The sequence below is a fragment of the Centroberyx affinis genome, unplaced genomic scaffold, assembly GCF_046629955.1.
Source record: "Centroberyx affinis isolate AG114_WGS23_722 - 3 ecotype Tasmania unplaced genomic scaffold, CSIRO-AGI_Caff_v1 ptg003571l_1, whole genome shotgun sequence".
Lineage (NCBI taxonomy): Eukaryota > Metazoa > Chordata > Actinopteri > Beryciformes > Berycidae > Centroberyx > Centroberyx affinis.
Genome location: NW_027281501.1, coordinates 1 through 20415, shown reverse-complemented (window position 1 = coordinate 20415; position 20415 = coordinate 1). Strand labels below are relative to the sequence as shown.

The following is a 20415-nucleotide window of genomic DNA, read 5'->3' as shown; positions in this document are numbered from 1 at the left end:
GGAATAATAATAATGATCAGGAAATAAAAACCAGTCTACAGAGAAGAAATTAAAGTATGCAAATTCAGAAGATCAGACCAACCAGCAAACTAAAACAGGACAATAGGAGTCACAATAAGGTCTATAAATGTTTTATTTTATAAATTAACATTTTCCCTCATTCACTGGCAATGTAGTCACAGCAACAGCACTGTCATGATTACAAATGTCATTGCAAAACTTTTGGGGATTATGCTAATGCAAAAATAATACACTTCAATACACTATATTCAATATCATAACCAGTTGGTTATGGTGTAACCAACTCTTTATCAATAGAAAAATATTAAGAATAATTTAATAGAATTGAAGGAGGAAAAAAAAAGTCTTAAGTGCGTTTTAACTTTCATATATGGAAAGAACAGATGTTGGGTCAAAGAATAAATAACTGCAGTTGGTTTCTGGTGTTAAAACCCCAGTAAGTGAAGTAAAATAAGTCAACAGTATCATTTCCCAGATTTCTCCCCTATTGTCAGAACAAACTGCTGTGTGAATGTAAAGGGGATCTGATGGATTTAACAAAGATGGTAAAAATGCAGTCCTGTGCCAGAGGGCCAGGCGGATCCATTAGCTGCCACTTCAGTTAAACCTATCCTGACCAAGATCAACAGAGTGGTTTCTGGACAAATTCACTGACTCAGTCCTCCTATTGGTCCAGCTGCCGTGACCGGCGGCCTACATCAGCCTATGGGGTTGCTCCCTGAAGCTGACGTCACAGAGCAGCGACAGGTGGTCGGAGGGGTAGTGGTAGGAGGGGAGGCGGTCGGGGCCGATCTGCTCCTCGGTGGGAAGGTCCAACAGGGTCTCCACGCTCAAGGCGTCGTGGGAATACCAGATGTAGTCCAGCGTGCTGCAGCTCTCTCCGGAGGGGCGGATCTTCCAGGTGGTGTAGGCCGGCTCCGTCTGCCCGTCGGAGCTCAGCAGCTTATAGGCCGAGTCCAGGCCGAGGGGGGAGGAGCTGAAGCGTCGGTAAACGTCCTCCGAGGGCTCGGCGTTGAAGTCCCCGCACACTATTAACGGGAAGGCGCTCTGCCCGGCCTCGCCGCCGCGGGACGTTATGGTCCGTAGGTTCTGCAAGAGGTCGGCGCCCTGCGCGCTCCGCAGCCTCTCCCAGCCGCTGCGAGCCTTCAGATGGGTCACGGCCACGCAGAGCCGCCGGCCCGTCGCCCGGCAACGCAGCGTCTGGACGATGGCGACCTGGTTGGTGGGCAGCATCATGGCCGACAGCCGCAGGTGAGCCGTGGCCAGGAGGGAGAAGCGCGAGCGGCGGTAAAACAAGGCGCAGCCGTCGGGCCCGTTGTTCCGCTCCACGTCCAGACAGGGAGACCAGGGTTTGGCCAGGAAGCTGCTGTGGTAACCCAGGCTGGCCATGATTGGCTGGAAGGTGTCGTAGTAATGGTCCACTTCCTGTAGACACAGGATGTCGGGGCGGTAGGTGAGGATCTCCTCCAGGATCAGGTACTTCCTCTCCTGCCAGTTGAGAGCGTCCAGTGGACAACGAATAAACCCATCCTTGCCCTCACCAAGGGCTGGAGAGAGAGAGAGAGAGAAATAAGAGAAGAGGAGGAAGAAAGGAGAGGAGGGGTCAAGACAGAAAGCAATAAGACATCAGTGATCAGTTCTCAATTCTGGAGCTGTTTTAGATTATTATAGATATTGACAATTATTTAATATTGTATAGTTCAGTGATCATGATTCTCTAGGATTCAGAATTTTATTTTTGACAGGGTGGAAAAGCCTCTGAATTGATCAGTTCTAAACAATTAAACTGCATCATCCATCATATGTGTGGTTGACAACACTGACTGGACCCCCCCCCATATCTTGGTCTACGCCTGATTCATTCTTGGCACTTGGCATATGGAACCCTCTATATGTGTATGCATATTTTATTTCATAGATATTTCATACCTTGTGCCAGTATGTTCCACTGCATGACCCGTATGGAGGGGTCATGGTCGTGGCGGCGGGCTGCCGGGCCGCTGGGATAGACCAGGTCTCTGTGCGGCCGGGCCGGACGCCTCTGCAGGGCCTCCTCGCACTCGCGGAGCAGCTGATCCGGGTCCGCCGCGGCCAGGCCCTCCCGGTCCGGCCCCTGGTCCGGGCTCTGGTCCGAGTAGAGGTCAGGCTGGGCCAGGGGGGCGCTGCTCAGCGACTGGGCCAACGTGCCGAACAACCTGCTGCTGCTGCCGTTGCTGCCCATCGGACAAACTGGTAGAGAGAGGGGACGGAGGGGGGGGTGCATGGTTATTATCCATCATATCAGAGGTGGACCACACTGACTGGACCGGATCAGATTTTTAGTAACTGACATCCCTTAAATCAATGGCTACTTTGCATCTTTAGCTTTAGTCCAAAGACAACATGCACATGAATCACAGACAGGTTACTACATGAATAGCATTCCTGTGGTTTTTGTGAATGAGCAGGCTTAACACAAAGGCTGCACGGCCAGTTCTGTAATGTTCTGTAATCTGATTATCTCCATTATCTCAGGCAGTCAAGAGGAGAAGGGAAAGGTCAGAAAGAGCGAATATGGGTCACAGACAGCTGTAGGCATACAAAAGCATGTATGAGTCTCTCTGTGTCACATTTTTATTTGTCTAATTAAGAGTTAAGCTTTTTGGAATCTGGATTTTACTGACAGGTAACGTTGAGGATCATCGGCGTAGCAGCGGAAGGCAATGCCATGCCGGCGGATTTCAAAGTGACTAACCATGGTTCCTGGCACAGTCGGGGACCGGTGCGCGTGACAAAACCAGATGAATCGAATGTAGGTCATTTCAGACACTAGGCTACATCAATGAAAAACAAGTCCGTGAATTCACTAGGAGCAGGGCTTCTCGAACATTTTCACGTCACAGACCCCCAAATAGACCCACATTACAGCCATAGACCCCCCATTTGATCAGATTCAGTCCCACGGAGCCATAAAGGGAAGATGCTGGTTTTAGTATTGAACTGTTTAACTGTCTACACTCTATGTGGGAACATAATGGTGAGAGTGAAGCGTATGATAGTATAGTCATTCTTATGCGTTCTCTAATAAAGATAATTCCTTGCGAGTTAAATTTGAGTGAAATTTAACTATTCCTCATTTTCCTAGGGACCCCTTCAAGGACCCCTTACCCCACTTTGAGAACCACTGCACTAGACAGATAGACAGTCTGGACAGCTGCAGGCATATGACTCACCGACTACCATCACCAGGAACCATCTTGAGTGAATTCTAGTTACTTTATTGAAGATACTTGAAATATTCTCAGGTTACAGGAATGCTTATTTCCTCTATTGTCTTGGCTGTCTTTTGACCCTTGTCCTTCTTATTGACTGCTTCTCTTGATACTAGATACTAGTGTTAGTCTATCCGGATAAGAGTATTTGCTTAAATGCCTAAAATGTAGCTGTGAGAGGGAGAGACAAGAGAGAAAGAGACAGAAAAAACAGCAAATGCCCTGAAAAAAATGCATCACTCACTTGCTCTAAAAATAAATCCCTAAATGTCCTTACTGTTGGTTGCTTGTCATTTTCACTGATCTAGGAACTGAAGCTTGTTCTACTGTTGCGCTCATTGTCAAGTCCCTGCTTGTGAGTGAGTCAGCTAAATGATTCAAATGTAAATGTCTCACCCATGGCCTCCATGTTCTGTCAAACGCTTTCCTCCCTCTCGTCTCTACGTCTGTGTTGCTCAGTCCTTTCTTTCATTTCAGAGCTGCATCTCTCTCTCTCTCTCGCTCTGACTCATCCTCTGTCTCATCCCACTTCCCTCTGTCTCTGAATTACCGCCCTCCCCCTCCCTCTCCCACTCTCTCCGTCTCTCTGCCTCCATTGGGTGACAGTGTGACCTTTGGAGTTAGCTGACACAGTAAGCCTGTCTCAGACATGGAGAGAGAGAGAGAGAGAGAGAGAATAACTCCATGTTCTCAATTCTGGAGCTGTTTTAGATTATTGTAGATATTGACAATTATTTAATATTGTATAGTTCACCAAATAATTAATAATTAGAGGTATTGATTATTATCTACTATTGCATAGTACGTTTTCAAACCCCATAATGAATCATCTCAATATGGCTTGAATGTACAAACTGTTGTTTATTGATTTGCTGAAAATGTACATTTTGTCAACAGTCAGACACAATCATTTCACATTATATTTTATTTTATCGCTTTTATTGTTTATACTATTATTGCTGTTTTATATTCTAATTTCATGCCAATATTATATTCTATTTTACTTTCCCCCCCATATAACATCCTACAGTATTCTAGGGCTGGGCGATATGGACCAAAAATCATATCTCGGTATTTTTAGGCTGAATGGCGATACACGATATATATCTCGGTATTTTCTACGAAGTGGGCTACATGTTCAGTTGTAAGTAGGGCTGGGCGATATGGACAAAATCAAATATCACAATATTTTTGACCAAATACCTCGATATCGATATTGCGACAGTATTGTAGGGATGACTATTGGTGCTTTCACAAAATATTTACACAATGAGATTTTTGATAAATAATCATCAGTAATGTGGATATAATGACTAAGTGGGTAAAGGCAAATAATAGAACAGCTAGAACAGTCTGGTAAGTTCAGAAAATGACATCACTTTACTGTAATGCAGCCTTTAAAACCAGGAAAAGACACTTATGCCATATCACCATATTACGATATCCAAAATCTAAGACGATATCTAGTCTCATATCACGATATCGATATAATATCGCTATATTGCCCAGCCCTACTGTATTCCATTACTTTTGCTGCAGCAATGACCCAATTTACCCACGGGGACCAGTAAAGTTTCTGCATCATCATTATGAGAGGTGATGAGAGGAAAGAAGAGATAGGGATTTTCATCAGGAAGGAGGAGGAGGAAGAGAAAGAAAAAAAAAAACAAGAGGGAGACAAAGAAGGGAGGAAGGAGAAAGGCGAAGAAAGTATGGTGGTTGGTGGGGGGAATTTTGGAGGAAGAGGTGGAGGAAGAGGAAAAAAAAACAAAAAACAAGAGGGAGACAAAGAAGGGAGGAAGGAGAAAGGCGAAGAAAGTATGGTGGTTGGTGGGGGGAATTTTGGAGGAAGAGGTGGAGGAAGAGGAAAAAGAACAAAAAACAAGAGGGAGACAAAGAAGGGAGGAAGGAGAAAGGGAAAGAAAGTATGGTGGTTGGTGGGGGGAATTTTGGAGGAAGAGGTGGAGGCGTTGAAAAAAATGTTGCCTAACAGGTGGAGATGACAGGGCTAGAGAGAGAGGGAGAGAGAGAAAGAGAGAGAGAGAGAGAGAGAGAGATCTGCACCGTGCTGATCTCTGTACATAGACATACTGTACATACAAACAGAACAGATACCTTTAAATATATTTGTTTACAATAAAAAAAAAAAATCTGTTGCAGTGTTTACACAGCTCTCACTTTTTATATTTTTTAACTGCAATATCCACATTTTTCTATTTTCATTTTAAGTTATCTTTACTTATCTGTATATATATATATATATTTTTTTTTAACAGCAAAAGCACATTTTTTCTGTTTGTATTTTTAAGTTAATTTTACCTACTCTTATGTGTATATTTGATTGCAATGTTGCAATGTTACACAGCTCTGTTTACACATTTCTTTATTCTAGTATATCTTTAATTGTACGTAAAATTTTTGTTTTTATTTCACACTTGCTTTGGCAATGTAAACGTATGTTTCCCATGCCAATAAAGCCCCTTTGAATTGAATTGAACTGAATTGAATTGAATTGAAATTGAATTGAGAGAGAGAGAGAGACTATGCTGCCACCTACAGTGTTTGGGTTGTATTCACATGCACAGAGAATTCATTCCCTTACTTAACCTGGTTGGTCCAGTAACCTGGTTTTGGATCATTCTGGGTCAGTATTCAGTGTTTTCCCTAGAACTGTATTCTAGTCGGGGTGGGAAAGCCTCTGAAACAGCATTTAGACCATCATGGGACACTAAAACTCTCCACTGAAACCCAGGATGATGATGACAGCACCCAAATAATACCCATGCACAAATCTGCACGTTCTGTACATATTATCTCATCTGCATATTGCATACATGTTATTATTTACTGCAATTTTATAACTCTCCACTACTGCTACTGATACTACTACTGCTATTTTACATCCTGTTAATGCTGGAAGAGAGACTTTTTTTTGACCATTTTCATTTCTACTTAATACGTCTCTTATTCATATCCCATTTTTCTTTGCAGTGCCGGTTACTTTTTGCTGCTGCGACTGGCCCAATTTCCCCATGGGGATCATTAAAGTTTCATCTAATCTGATAATAATAATAAAACATTCATGCATACTTGTGTGGAATCCAGTCCAAATGTCTCATTAGAATCAGCTGAGGTTAAGGTCTTCCCATAGACAACCAGTTATTATACAATCAATCAACCCGCATCACTTCAGAGGTGGATCACACTGACTGGACCAGATCTGATTTAATAAAAACGACAATATCGGCCCTAAAACACCAAAAAATACTCACATGGAACAGAATCGATGAGGGAAATATCTCAAACACACACACACACACACACACAGTTAACGCTCTTTTCCTGCCTGTCGTCCTCTCCTTCATCCCTCTACTCTTCTTCCTCTGCTCTGCTGCCTTGGTTAAGATGCAGCGATGGGAGTGACTCTTCCTCACTCGCCCATAGGACCAGACAGTTTACCGTGTGTGTCTGTGTGTGTGTGGGCAAGGACGGCGTGACTCTCACGGGACAATCCCAGTGATTCCTATTGTGGCAGCCAGATGAAGGAGGCGACTCACTCACTGACTGGCCTATTCAGGAATGCTCTCTCTCTCTCTCTCTCTCACACACACACACACACACACACTAATAGAATTAGCCAAGAGCATCGCAGTGTAGGCGAACTCAGGAAACTGGAATGTGAGAAAATAATACACTGGCAGGCAGGGAACATCTCATTCCAGCACTGCAGCAGTGTGTGTGTGTGTGTGTGTGTGTGTGTGTGTGTGTGTGTGTGTGTCAGTGTCTTGTACCATCCTACCTCACCAAAAACAGACATTGTGTCCAGTCCAATTAAAACAACCAGAGTGTTCACCAGATTTAGTGCTACAGTAGTAGTAGTAGTAGTTGTAGTAGTAGAAGTACTAGTAGTAGCATTAGTAGCATACTCTGTACCTGTTGCTATCAAAGTGAAGTAAATATTTTCTATAAATCTAAAAATGTCTGTTTGTTATTGAGCAGTATCCAATTTAAAAAAGGAAGTTAAAGTTGTATTATTGTGAAAATGTAACTTTATAAATCATCACCCCTTAGCTGCAATTTTAATTCTCTTCTCGTATGCAAATTAATTTATAACAAATGTATGAAAATAATAAATACAAACAAAACAATAAAAACTATGTTAATAATATTGGTAACACTTAACAATAAGGGTACATTAATTAAGGTTTAGTTAATGCTTAATAAGTATAATAACTAACCCTTAATTAACAGTTAACTAATGTGTCTGGTAATCATTTACCAATGGTGTTCATGTTAACTAAGGTATTAATTTATACATTATTTAACAGTCATCTTTATAAACTATTAAATAATGTATAAATTAATACCTCAGTTAACATGAACACCATTAGTAAATTATTACCAGACACATTAGTTAACTGTTAATTAAAGGTTAGTTAATGCTTATTAAGCATTAACTAACCCTTAATTAATGTACCCTTATTGTAAAGTGTTACCACGATAATAAAAACATATTGACTAGCTGTGGTCAGGGAGAAAGCTCCATCATATCAGAGGTGGACCACACTGGCTGGATGATATCCGATTTTTAATAAACGGCCAGTATCGGCCCCATATATCAGTCTAACTGTAGTTTTTTCACATGGTGGTGAAAGTGCAGTTGGAGCAGTGGGTGAAGCCGCTGTTTCATATAAAGCCAGTGCTGGGTGAGGTGAGGTGCTGGCTAACTGGCAGCTGTCTGGGCTCGGCTGCTCTTGGTTACACAGACACAGCTCAAATTCCAGGTCGTTTATCAGCACTGAAGCTCTTCTCCAGTGCGGCAACCACATGACGATTAAGCACATTACCGGGGGTGGGATATTAGATTAAGTGGCATGGGCTGAAAAATGAATGAGGTCTTGTTCTATATATGTGGCGAGGAGGATTTCAGTGGGTATGATGATCAGATAGCGGGTCGTCTATGTAACTGCTGAAGGTCTTCCCATAGACAACCAGTGCAGTATTGATCAATTCTACAATACTAGTGAATCAAACTGCATCATATCAGAGGTGGACCACACTGACTGGACCAGATCTGATTTTCGATAAAAGGCCAATATCGGCTCATATATCGATTTAACCCGAGTGTGCAGTCTCCCTTGTCCCATCTCCTTCCTAACTGGATCATTATGTAACCCAGCCTCACCAATCCCATTACAGATGGAGGCCAGTAAAGATCTAAAGTAAAGAGAAGTTGGATAAGAGTTTTAGCCGCCAGGGGCCTCAAACCCAGAAACACAACATAAGCCATACACAAGCCCGCTAATTTAAGAAACTATTTCTCTGCTGACCCAATCCACGTGAATGTGGCACAAGCGTGTGAGGGAGTGGACCATGAAACCAGAGGCCTGACCTGTTTCCCCCTGACAATACCTAAAATAGACAAACTCTTCATCCTGTCTCTAGTTTCCTTCCTTCTATATGGCAACCTTGACCTAAACTCCTGACCGGGTCATCCCCATAGGGTCCGACCAATATGGGTTTTTTGAAGGCTGATATCAATATTTTATTCAGTAAGTATTCAGTGTTTCCCTGAGAATTGTATTCTTGTAAGGGTGGAAAAGCCTCTGAAACAGCATTTAGACCATCATGGGACACTAAAACTCTCCACTGAAACTTAGGATACTACTACTACCACTACTACTACTAATAATAATAATATCATTTGATTCATGCATACTTGTGTGGAATCTGGTCCAAATGTCTGATAAGAAAGACCAATATCAGCGTAATATACAGGCAAAAATCATCATGGTGTGAGTGAAACAAGGTTTTCTGGTGCAGGACTTTCGTTTACAGATCAAGCTACACTGATCTGACAAAGTATTTCCTTAGATTCAAATTAAGCAGGCAAATCCTAAGCATTGGCATCTCAACACTGTACATCCTCCTGCCAACCAATAGTCATCACACATTCATATCAGCAGCATAACAGCAATGAGCGCTTAGCAACAACGATGGAGACATCTTGTGGGATCTGTAGACTACCACTTTAATTTTTCAGAGATATTCTGTTTCATTAAATCAGATTAGCTTTGTCTGAAATATAGTATGAAATGACTTGGTAGTATCTGTGTTGTGAACATACTGGCAAAGAAATTAAATTCCTTCCTCTATTTATTCCAAATAAACTGGAAATGTAAAACGCATCACTTCCTGTGTGCCAGAGGATTTTTCCCAGGAAAGAGCTGCTAAGAATAGACAATGTGAAAGCTTTCATGAACTGGATATAGGTTGAAATGCTATTGTGTTATATCATGGTGTATCAACATGTCAGTAGTTGATCTGGGTTAATTCATTATTACTACAGGATTTATTTCTCCACTCTCGCTATGGTGAAAAGAATAACACTGGAAAAGGCAGGCAGTTTTAGTTTAAGTTAAGTTTCATATTTTCAAGTCGTTCTATTTTTATTTCACTTTATGAAAATGCTTCTTTCATGCCTATTTTAGTCTTGGTTTATGATTTGGCCTAGTTGTCTACAACCTAAAACTGTTAAGTAACAGGGCGAGAAAAGCTGCACAGTCACTAAAGCAGTTCCCTGTATCAGCAGTTAGCTGTTAATAATTTAAAGGAGGTGACACTCTGTCCTGCTCCATGTCTGGACTACAGACACATAACTGTTCCTGATAACTGTCTAATCTCAACCAGCATCCCTGACTGTTTCAGAAGGGTTTTATTGTATTGTTTCCTTATAAGTTGCTTTATTTTATTTCAGGTATTTTAGAGGGAAAGAGAACAAATTCAGCTGAGCTCCACTTTCTTTTCCAGATTCCATTTTTATTGCCCTTGACTAAAACTTTCCATGCCTTCTTTTGAACACGCTGGAAAATACATTCTGCTATATTCATGTCAAGTGACCCATTTATAAAACTCCCTGATATTCCTTGACGAAGAATTGATCAAATCCCCTGACTTTCCCTGTCTGGAATACACCTCTGAAAATTCCAGGATATTCCAGGATCCATTCCATGATCAGTGGGAACCCCAGATGTAGTTAACCCTATAATAACCTGTAGTTTACAGTAGGCTATAAAAGCAGGGCAAAGGAAAAGATAGCTGCTGAAACTGTGGTGTGGACTTGTTTCATATATGCTGCACATTTCTGGAGCTTAAATATGGGGAAAAGGTCAACAGTGGGCCCCTCTGTGGAGAAGGAGGAATCTAGGCGGGGGGATGACCGTTATGCCATGAAGTCCAGTATACAGTATATGTATACATATGGCCCCACACACGCAAACACACATCTGTGTTTCCCAATCCCAATAGACTCAGTACAATCAGGAACACTACATTTAGGATTCCAGTTAAGACTGACATCAGCCTTAGAAATGCTTTTTTTTTTTATACAGCTGACAGGAAGCCCATAGGCCCCATAACTTCTGTTTTCTGTATGGAGAGAGGTTCACCCTGAACTCCATTCAGTTTAATTTGGTCTTGTTAATCAGCAAACGTGTATACCTGATAAAACATGACTTAACGATATGAAACATTAGGGTCGTCTGCTAAATTCGGCATATAAATGATCCACCAAAGAGTAACAATATCTCGACTTTTATCATTATTTTACACTCTTCGCTACCGCCTACCTACATTTTCAGTGGAAGAAAATGAAGGCGAACCCATTCTAAATGTTGACTTTTTATTCAAATAACTGCTGCTTGGTGGATTATATTAATGCCGAATTGGGGACTGGCTCAAAACGATTCAGAAAACATAGTTAGTAAAGCATAAGTCATAGTTATAAAGGATGTCCCTTTACCGATAATCAAAGCTTTAAATTGACAGATTTTTGAATGGAGTTTGGTGACAGGGCCAACTAGAGCCATCACTAACAGGTGCCATGCTTTGATTCTGGATACAAGATAATGAGAGCTAGCTACCTGGTGTTGCCCCGGTGGGTGGTGCTCCGCTCGGCTTCACCTGAGGCTTGGTCCCGCCGACTCCCCCTCCTCCGACTCCCCCAACACCGGGGTGACAGTATCGTGGTCCCGCCGGGGCCGAGACTCCGCCCGGTTGAAACTGCCTCCTGGCGGCCGGTCCCCCCCGCGAGGAGACACACAGCTGGTTGAGAAGCGCCGAACAGCGACGGGCTGGATTCATTCCTCACCGCGGTGGGTCCGAAAGAGAACAAGCTGTGCCGGCAGTGTGCCACTGTCTTTTCACGTTTACCAACAAAGTGAAGCCATTTATCCAACAAAGAACTTGAGAATATTCCGCCTAACCACACTTTGACACGATGACTTCCTCTTCTCTTTGTACAGTAGTGGATAGCGCTGAAGCCGGCAAAAGTTACATCATAATTTTTCTGGTGAGTCACGGAACACCGACCTCAGAGGGGTTGACGGTAAGTGGACTAGTCTGCAACGCTCCCTCCTGGGTGTTAAATACATCAGGGTGAAGTATATATTTGAATTCAGCCAATAAATACACCACAAAACCTATCCGGCACCTTTAATTTCGCTCTCACAGAAATGGGAATCTAAATAAACCTTCTACATAAAGAACCTACCCACCCCCGTGACAATAATGGTTCGCGCCGTGCAGAAACGTGGCCGTGACAGAGAGGCGGGGGCTCGTGAGAAGACAGCGTGGTTTTCCCATAAATCGACCAATCTGTGCTCAGTGCGCTTGTTGGAGGAACATGACGCAGATGACGTCAATGAAAACGCCCCTCCCCATACCCTCCCCTGCCTTTTCACGCAATGTTCTCTTCAAGTTATGTCACCCTCCGCTGAAAACAAGTACTAAGTCCCTCAAAACAGCCTGGCCTGGGTTAGCCAACAGGTTACTGGTGCTGCCAACCAGTCAGCCTAAATAATGAGCACATTAAGAAAAGTGGGATAATTTTAACTTTTTTTTTTTTTAGAAGGAATTACTACTTCATTCCTAAAATTGACTCATAACATGTAGTATTATTGTATTATTATACAAAAAAGCTTCATTTAAAAGTTTTTTTTTTAAAATCAAAGCTCTATGCATTATTCTGTCAGTTTGCTTTATTGCTCTATGCAAGTGGCCAAACCCAGTTAGCCGTCCAATGCCATTACGCAAGCAGATGAAGGGTCAGTCCTCTCCAAAACACTATTTTTCCTCTATTAATCATTCATCAACTCTTGCAAACAAGACACACTGTGGATGTTTTCAAAGCTGCACGTTTCACGTTTGTTTTTAAAGTGAATTTTATGCAAAGTCACAGTATTTCATAAGACCCATTGGGGGAAAACAGGCAAAGAAAATAAAACAAGCCATAAAAATATCAGAAGTTGGTAACACTTAAAAGAGTGTAAAAACAGAGAATTAGTATAAGGTGTCAGGTCAAAACTCATATAACTTATAACGGAAACAATCTGGTTAAATAAAAAAAACAGCCGAATAATTGGAAAAAAAAAAATCTGTCATGATTCCTAAACCTTCCCTATAAATTAGAATTTCAGCTCGTATTGGAGGTGGTTCTATTTAAGCTTATATCAGCAAAGCTATAGTGTCAGTTATGGGAGGTAAAGTCTGGAATAACTGCTTTACTGCAAATACCAGACTTCAGGTTGCTCACTACTAAAATAAAACTCAAGTGAAAGTCCTTTAAAAGTTATTCTTGTCTTGTTTTCCATGAGGAAACCTTTGTTCCAGTCCCTGCGTAGGCCTGACTTTATATCAAAGCAGACCTGGAATCCAAAGACATCAAAAGATGAACTCCATCAGAAGAGAATGATGAAAAGTACTTGTTAGAGGTGAAACATTTGCAGCTTCATACACACAGTATGTGACAGCTGTAGTATTTTGTTCAGGCCAATCAACAAATGTAATGTGTATGGATCCACCAATCAAAACCATCAAAAAGGTTGATCTACTTTGAATAATCTGGATTAAAGGTGCACTAGGTAACTTTTATTTATTTAAAAGTAATAAAAATAAATCGCCCCGTTTGGTGGCCAAAGACGAGCAGGATAACATGTCCGAATCTTAGAAACAGCGGTATCCCCATTCCTCTGCTGTTCTCATTTCAAAGTGAAATGTGTGGAAACCCATCCGACCAATGAGAAGTCAGAGGCAGAAGGCGGGACTCCGTCCTGTCAATCACTCCTCCTGTCACTCACTAGGAGGAGAGGGAGGCGTGTCATTCCCTGTGTTGGACTCTCCGGAGATTTGATGTCTGTCGTCCCAAACTTACCTGCAGCAGCTTTAAAATAACCTACGTTTGCAAGTCCGCTGTTTAAGCTTACTCAAAAACAGTACGGATTTCAAATGCAGATAGCGGAAAAGAAAGAGGTGAAGTGAGGGAAGCCCTTCGATAAAATGTAACTACATCTACAGTATTTTGCGGTGGACGATTTTGCTAGAAAGAAGGCTAGAAACACTTGGGGCAGCAGCAGAGAAAAGTGTCCCATCCCCACTAATTGAGATGCTGTAGATCAGTGGTTCTCAACCTTTTTCATATCAAGGACCCCTAATTTAGTCCACATTTCATGAGATTTTGTCCCTCTGACCCAAATCTGAGAATATTTTTATTGTCAGATTTGATTTTGTCCAGAATTCCATGACTATTTGTATTGTAGGTAGAGAGATAACAGAGAAACTATGATCAAAATAGTCATTCTAAAATGACAAAATAATGAAGTTTAACAATTCATCAACTTGCTGGGGACCCCCTGGAATGCCCTCAAGGACCCCTGGTGGTGCCCGGACCCCACGTTGAGAACCACTGCTGTAGATTCTTCCTATTGCCCTTAAAAAAATTCTGGTGTCTGTATGGTCACTGGTGGGAAAATCTTCTCCACAAAAGACGCGATGAATCAAAATTTAAGAGTAAAATACAAACTGAAAGCTGGACTCACCAACGATGGCTGAACCTCTCCACCCCACCACACACTGAGAAGAAGACATTTCGCTTACACTGACACAGGATTTCTGGGTAATGAAGTACTTCAATATTCAAACAGTTGCCTCTTGCTGCCATGTGGGGTCGCCAACGTGCAAAATTGCCTCTTTTGTTGGCTTTGGTTTTATTGCGTGAACCGACCATATCTTTCGGGTTTGGAAGAAGACATTTTGGACTGCTGACATCAACAAATCTCATATGGGAGGGAAAGATAACCAAAACAATATCAGCATTGAAAAACCAATATCAGTCTCTTATTCTGTTGTGAATTGATTGATGTCCTGATACAACTTTCTTTTCACTCATTGCCCCCGTGTTGATCATTGGTCTTGTTGGAGATAACCGCTCCCTTTAGGCCGCCTTGCTTTAGCGCTTAGCGTTATCCCGCAGATTGAAGACAATGGCGGCAGATATGGACAACGCTCGTGACAAATTACCGCAATTAGGCGCTTTATTGATTGTTGTCTTTTGTGGTATTGTTATGGTGCGAGCGGGGATCAGGAAGCGATTCTCTCTCGTCCTCCGCCGCGACGTGGCTGCAGGTGGCGAAAGTAATTACGTTTTAATCTCAGCTGGGCGAGAGAGAGAGAGAGAGAGAGAGAGAGAGAGAGAGAGAGAGAGGGAGAGAGGGAGAGAGAGAGATGCGGCCTCCTGGTACAGTCAGAAAAACGGATTTGCGAAATGATGAGAACGGAAGGGAATGAAAGAATACCTTCCCCTCTCTCTCTCTCTCTCCACACACACACGCACACACACACGTGCGGCACTCAAACACACACACGTAATTAGCAGGAAGCTTGTCGGAGAGAGGGGCGGCCCGCTTCAGATGGCTAATTTCTCCTCACCCTAATGTAAAAATAACAAGCTGAGCGGCTCATCAGCCTCTCCACCTCTTTAAAAAAAATGGGAAATGTTCCCCGTGGCAGAACATTTTGTACAATCCGATCATCCTGCCGTCTCCCTTCAAAAGGCGCAGGGCCTGAGAAAGTTGCCGTGTCTAAGAAAGGTAGTGATTATGAAAAGCTTTTGGATTTGTTATCTAAATAGTCCTCAAACTATTAAGGTTGCAATATACTGTTTTTTCCCGCATGAAAATAACAGTAAATAAGTAGGATGTATTATACATTATCAGTCTGTGTTCATGCCTAAATCCCCCTGTTTGCCTGAGACTGGCTTTTCAATGATGTCGGGGCCTTTTGGGGTGTATACCAATGATTCTTAACCTTTTTCACATCAAGGACCCCTAATTTAGTCCACATTAGGGCCCCCATTTGATAAGGTTTTGTCTCTCAGATCCAAATCTGAGAATATTTTTATTGTTAGATATGATTTTGTCCAGAATTCCAAGACTGTCTGTATTGTAGGTAGAGAGATAACAGAGAAACTATGATCAAAACAGTCATTCTTCTACATTCTCTAATTGTGTTAACTTCTTGTAAATGAAATAATGCTGAAGTTTAACAATTCATCAATTTGCTGGGGACCCCCTGGAACCCCCTCAAGGACCCCTGGTGGTCCCCGGACCCCACGTTGAGAACCAGTGGTGTATACCGTTTATTGTGGGCGTGGCCAGTGGTGAGCTGGTTGCGGCTATCAAGGTGAGGCTAGTGGCCACACAGGAGAAAGGCACAGCAACAACAACAATGGAGGAAAGCAGGAAGAAAAGAAAGAACAGCAAGGCTCAAAGATCAGAAACACGGTGAACACCAGCATTAGATTCCCTGTGTTCGCCTTCTGCTCCTTCAGCGCCTGTGGTAGCAGTTACCTCAGGCTATAGATGACAGCTCATCAAGATGAGTGACAACTGAGGGGGAGGGGGGGCGGGACTAACAGTACAGTTACTGTGTCAAGGTGAAAAGTTGCATATTGCCGCTGTAACACTGCATTTGAGATCATTCATCTAAAGGAAAACCCTTCAGATAAATGATAAATGATGCATGTAAACGTATAGCAACTTCTCCGCAGGGGTTTTGATGTTGATTGTAAGCCAAATAGTTCCATACTTTGCTCCTGGCAGTGGTTTTGTCAACCAGTTTAGGTGGACTGGGATCCAGTTCAAAACATGTTGCCATGTTCTCAGCTGTTTGACTCGTAATTTTTCTGCTGACTGAACAAAACCGCTGATGTGTCATCTGAAATAGTAGAGAGGGTTCACATTTTCCATCAGTAGAATCAAGCTCAGCGTGCATTTTAACAGTTTTGGCTATTGCCAATCCAGCCTGAGGGAGTGCTGGGTCTAAATCTGGCCTAACTGCACTGTAGCTGCTCCTCAAACTGCTTTGCTCTGCATAAATCCTTTTCATCTCAGGGAGAGATTCTTTTAGCTTAGAATGAAATAACAAGAAGGGTTTAATAAGATATAGTCACTCATTTTATTATCTTTTGTCTGCAGCTGGTTTAGAAAAACAGCTGTGATGCCATAACACATAAACGAGTAAAATCACAGTGACTATTCAACTATTTAGCTCAGTCACACAACACTGCATACACAGATTGTCTGTCATATGATAGACTTGCTTTAGTGTCGAATACTGATCCAGGCACTCTGAAATTAGTCAAATGAATTGAAATCAAACTGCTTGGAACGGGCTCAGCTGCTATGAGCAGGGGATGGGGAAAAGAATGGATTTAAAACACCCTCATGTACCCTTGTGGAACTTGTCCCAATATGCAGTCATGATTTTCCAGACTTGCCACATTACATAACTTTGCGGTTTTTGTGAGCGATGCTCCTGCAATTTGGGTAACGACCGCTTGGCCTCTGTTGAACTCTATTAGTTGTTTCACGTTGCTTTGAAAACTCATCTAAAAGTGGCGAAGGTCATACCTCTTTAAAAGCTGACATCTTTGAAATTGTGATGTAGTTACTTCAAAGTCCAAGTGCTTTTTCATGTGCCGTTTCTGTTATTTTGCGAGTTACAATGAACGCAACAGCAGAATCCCGTTGAACTTGTCATCCGGGGGAAAAACTTCAATACCCTCAATTATCGAGTAAAGTTTCGGCTTCGAGAATAAACTTCAATTTGTCTGTTGAGGAACAGAAAGAGAACAACATTTAGGGCATGTCGTTAATCTTCATTGGGAGTTCATCATGTGTAAGCGCAGAGGTTTTCCTAGAGAAACACAAAGCCGTCTCCCAGTGATGCAGAACAGAAATAGAAATCGCTGCTAAGTGCTGATATCAGACTATATGGAGATGTGAGGAGGAGAGGTTATGACTTCTGCCTCTATCAACGTATAATGTATGAGCCATGATAAGACCTGAAACGCAGCGGACTATTTTCCTCAGCAGTTTTGTACCTCATTTGACAAAGTCCTGCTGATAAAGCAAAAGCAAGTGTGTCAAATGTTTGTGCGTACGCGGGTGTGCGGTGGTGAAGGGGAGAACGGGTGGGTGTGTGTGTGGATGTGTGTGTGTCTGGAGGGGTCTGATTTGCCCTGCCTAAGTAGTATTTCTGGGTTATTACCCAGAGCAGGGCTTTTATCCTCCTAAATGTAGCTGAAGTGGGGATCTAAACTGTGTGTGTGTTCATGCATACACACTTTAGAGCTTGGACTTGTGCGCTAATGTAAGCTAAGACGGATTAGACAGAAGGACGGACCACCTCATCTGAATAAGGGCAAAAAAAAAAAAAAAGAAAACCCCAAACGAATGAGACATCAATCTTATTTTCAATAGCAATAAAAATCACTTTGATAGGAATGATGTTCCACAGTGCTGGCTATTATGTGAAGATCAGAGAGGTGAGTGTGTGTGTATCTTAGCATTGAGTACTGGGGTTACTTTCTGATGTTTTACAGGCGTCCTATCTCTGTCTGGGCACTAGGTGGCGCCCAAGCTCCACCTCTGAACACTGTGACCCCCAACCTGGTGCTCTGAAAACCTGCAGTCAACAGTATTCATTTGTTTCCAAAAGCCAGTCTGAATTCATATGCTCACATATGGATAATGAGATGTTCTTTGAGTTTTTTTTGTTTTGTTCTAACCAAATAATGGTGTAATCTTCCCTCCAACATGTCCTACAGTCCTTTATTTAATGTAAAGTCTGAATGATGTTGGCATTTGACAAGACATATGACATGTTGAGGGTTTAGTGTACAGCTCAGAAAGGCTGAGGTTGAGCAGTAAATGCCAAACCCATGTTAATATGGAATAGAAGGGGAAAAAAAAGCTTAAGTCTTAAGCCCTCTCCAGATGACATTCATATTACCAGGGGAGGTCAGTAATTTGATTTTGCCCATGCATACGGATCATTTCAGTCAGTCATGTGGACGGTAAGATAATTCATTGGGGGACTGGTAATCCAGGGACGTCACCCAACGTCACCCACGGTACAGCAGAGCAGGCAAAACTCTCTTCAAGAGGATCCATAGCTTTGTTAAGAGTGATGCTGCTCTACCCACCACTGCTTATACAGCCCTGGTAATCCAGATGCCAGGTGCACAAGTGAGTGATTAAGGACGTGTTCACACCAAGCTTGTTTGGAGTGATTTATTTGAATTATGCAGTGTTTCCTCCTGTAGTTCGGTTTGTTCGTCCAGGTGAGAACATTGCCGTTGGAACTCAAGTGGCACCAGACACCAAGACGTCTAGAAATGTCTCAGTCGTCTTTCCAAGAGAACTAGTGCAGTTTGTTAGGAGTGAGAACGTAATCCAAACAAGCTATAGGAAATGACCCCAAAACGCAAGGGTTTATGGGTATATGGAGACGGATGTTGACATCTGATAGCCAGCAGTTGCTCATGCTTGGAAAGTCTGGACTGATGCTCATATTCAGCTATTTCTTCATGTGTTCTTAGGTATGAACACAGAAGAAGAGCGCAGACAAGTCCGCTGCCAAAATCGCCAGGTTACCAAAACTACTTGTGAGTCCATGTGACTTTTGTTTACAAGCCCTGGTTCACTTGTAACTGGGCAACAAAGTCAACTTTTCCACTATGGTTCGGACCAAAGAAGACAAAGTGTAGATGTGATCGCACTCCAGGATGTCAGAGATGATCCAAAATGCAGTAGGTGATTTGTGCCAGAGTTTGAGAAAATCACTGACATGTTCTTTCTTTCCAGTCCCTAGTCCTGTCCAGATCTTCTTCCTATTACCAGGGGAGGTTTGATGGTGACAGTTACTTACCTGAGCACCTCCTTCAATTTTATCCAGACCACAGTGACATATCAGTGGTTTTCACCAGCTACCTTGTTCAAAGATTCCCGTCAAAATAATCTACTGCTTGAGCTTTTCCAGGATCCCTAGTGATTGTTCGGAGCGGCGTCTCAGTAATTATAACAACAATACGGTGATTACTAGCAGCTCGGGAGTTTAGGGACTTGTCATTTTGAATGTATTGTATTCAAATAAGTTTCGTCGACATACAATACAGCTGCCGTTCCCCGCGATCAAGGGCCGGCGGTCCTGTGGATAAATTCGGCATCGCGAAGACAGACTGCAACATCGCCCTGCCGCATCTCTTGAGGTCCAAAATTAGATAAATGTCCCACTGACATGAAAACGGCTCTAAAAGTTCCTGCCCTCCAGCTTGCAGAACAGACAGAGAAAGGGCAGTCGGCGGGACCGAGCAATCGATGCCTCCTCCACCGCTCAGACCTGAGCGCTATCGATTCGCGCGCTCTCTCTCTCCGCGAAGAGGAGGTGTTGATGGACTGCAAGGTGCTGCCTAAGGGAGTGGAAGAAAAGCGAAAAGAGAGAAAAAGGAAGGGTGGGGGTGGGGGTGGCGGAAGGAGAGGGCAAAGAGAGGGTGAAAGAGAGAGAGAGACCAAAGCAGAAAGTAGCGGTGGAGGTGACTGCCTTGCCTGCCACCTCTTGACTTTGCCTGGAGCTACAAGGTGGCCCTGACCGAACCGAAGGGTTCAAACAGACCCTCTGCCCGTCTGTTTGGGTCTCTAGGGTCCATCTCTAACCTTTCACTGTTCAGATGGAAATGTTGAGCTGAAAAAGCTTTTTAGAGACAGGAGACAGAGAGTGGTAGGGGCGTAATGTGACAGATTGGGCCCTCTTTTCTCTTGCTCATCCAGGATCAGCTTAGACCAGGGATGTAGTGGTAGGGTAAACCCGCCTAAACTCGAATGACCTACGGTTTTACTTGCAGAATTGAGTTTACTCACTGTTTTTCTGCCCGGCATCAATCTTTATGAGGTAAATTCATGGTATACACCATAGCAAGTAGTATCAAAGTGATGAGGGAAGGGTGTTTAAGGGGAAAAGAAGTGTA

General features: G+C 42.8%; 1 protein-coding gene across 2 annotated transcripts; it reads right to left on the bottom strand.

The window, feature by feature from the left end:
• Window positions 1-124: 124 nt before the first annotated feature.
• nocta (nocturnin a) lies at window positions 125-11574 on the bottom strand. 2 transcript variants are annotated; one of them, XM_071540175.1, is made up of 3 exons: window positions 11195-11574; window positions 1951-2250; window positions 125-1568 (listed from the first exon to the last, which is right to left on the bottom strand). In XM_071540175.1, the coding sequence occupies exons 1-3, from the start codon at window positions 11412-11414 to the stop codon at window positions 715-717; spliced, it is 1374 nt and encodes a 457-aa protein (XP_071396276.1). In that variant the 5' UTR covers window positions 11415-11574; the 3' UTR covers window positions 125-714. The 2 variants fall into 2 exon arrangements, with proteins under 2 accessions (XP_071396276.1, XP_071396277.1); XM_071540176.1 differs by lacking the exon at window positions 11195-11574 and adding an exon at window positions 3669-3768.
• Window positions 11575-20415: the final 8841 nt, after the last annotated feature.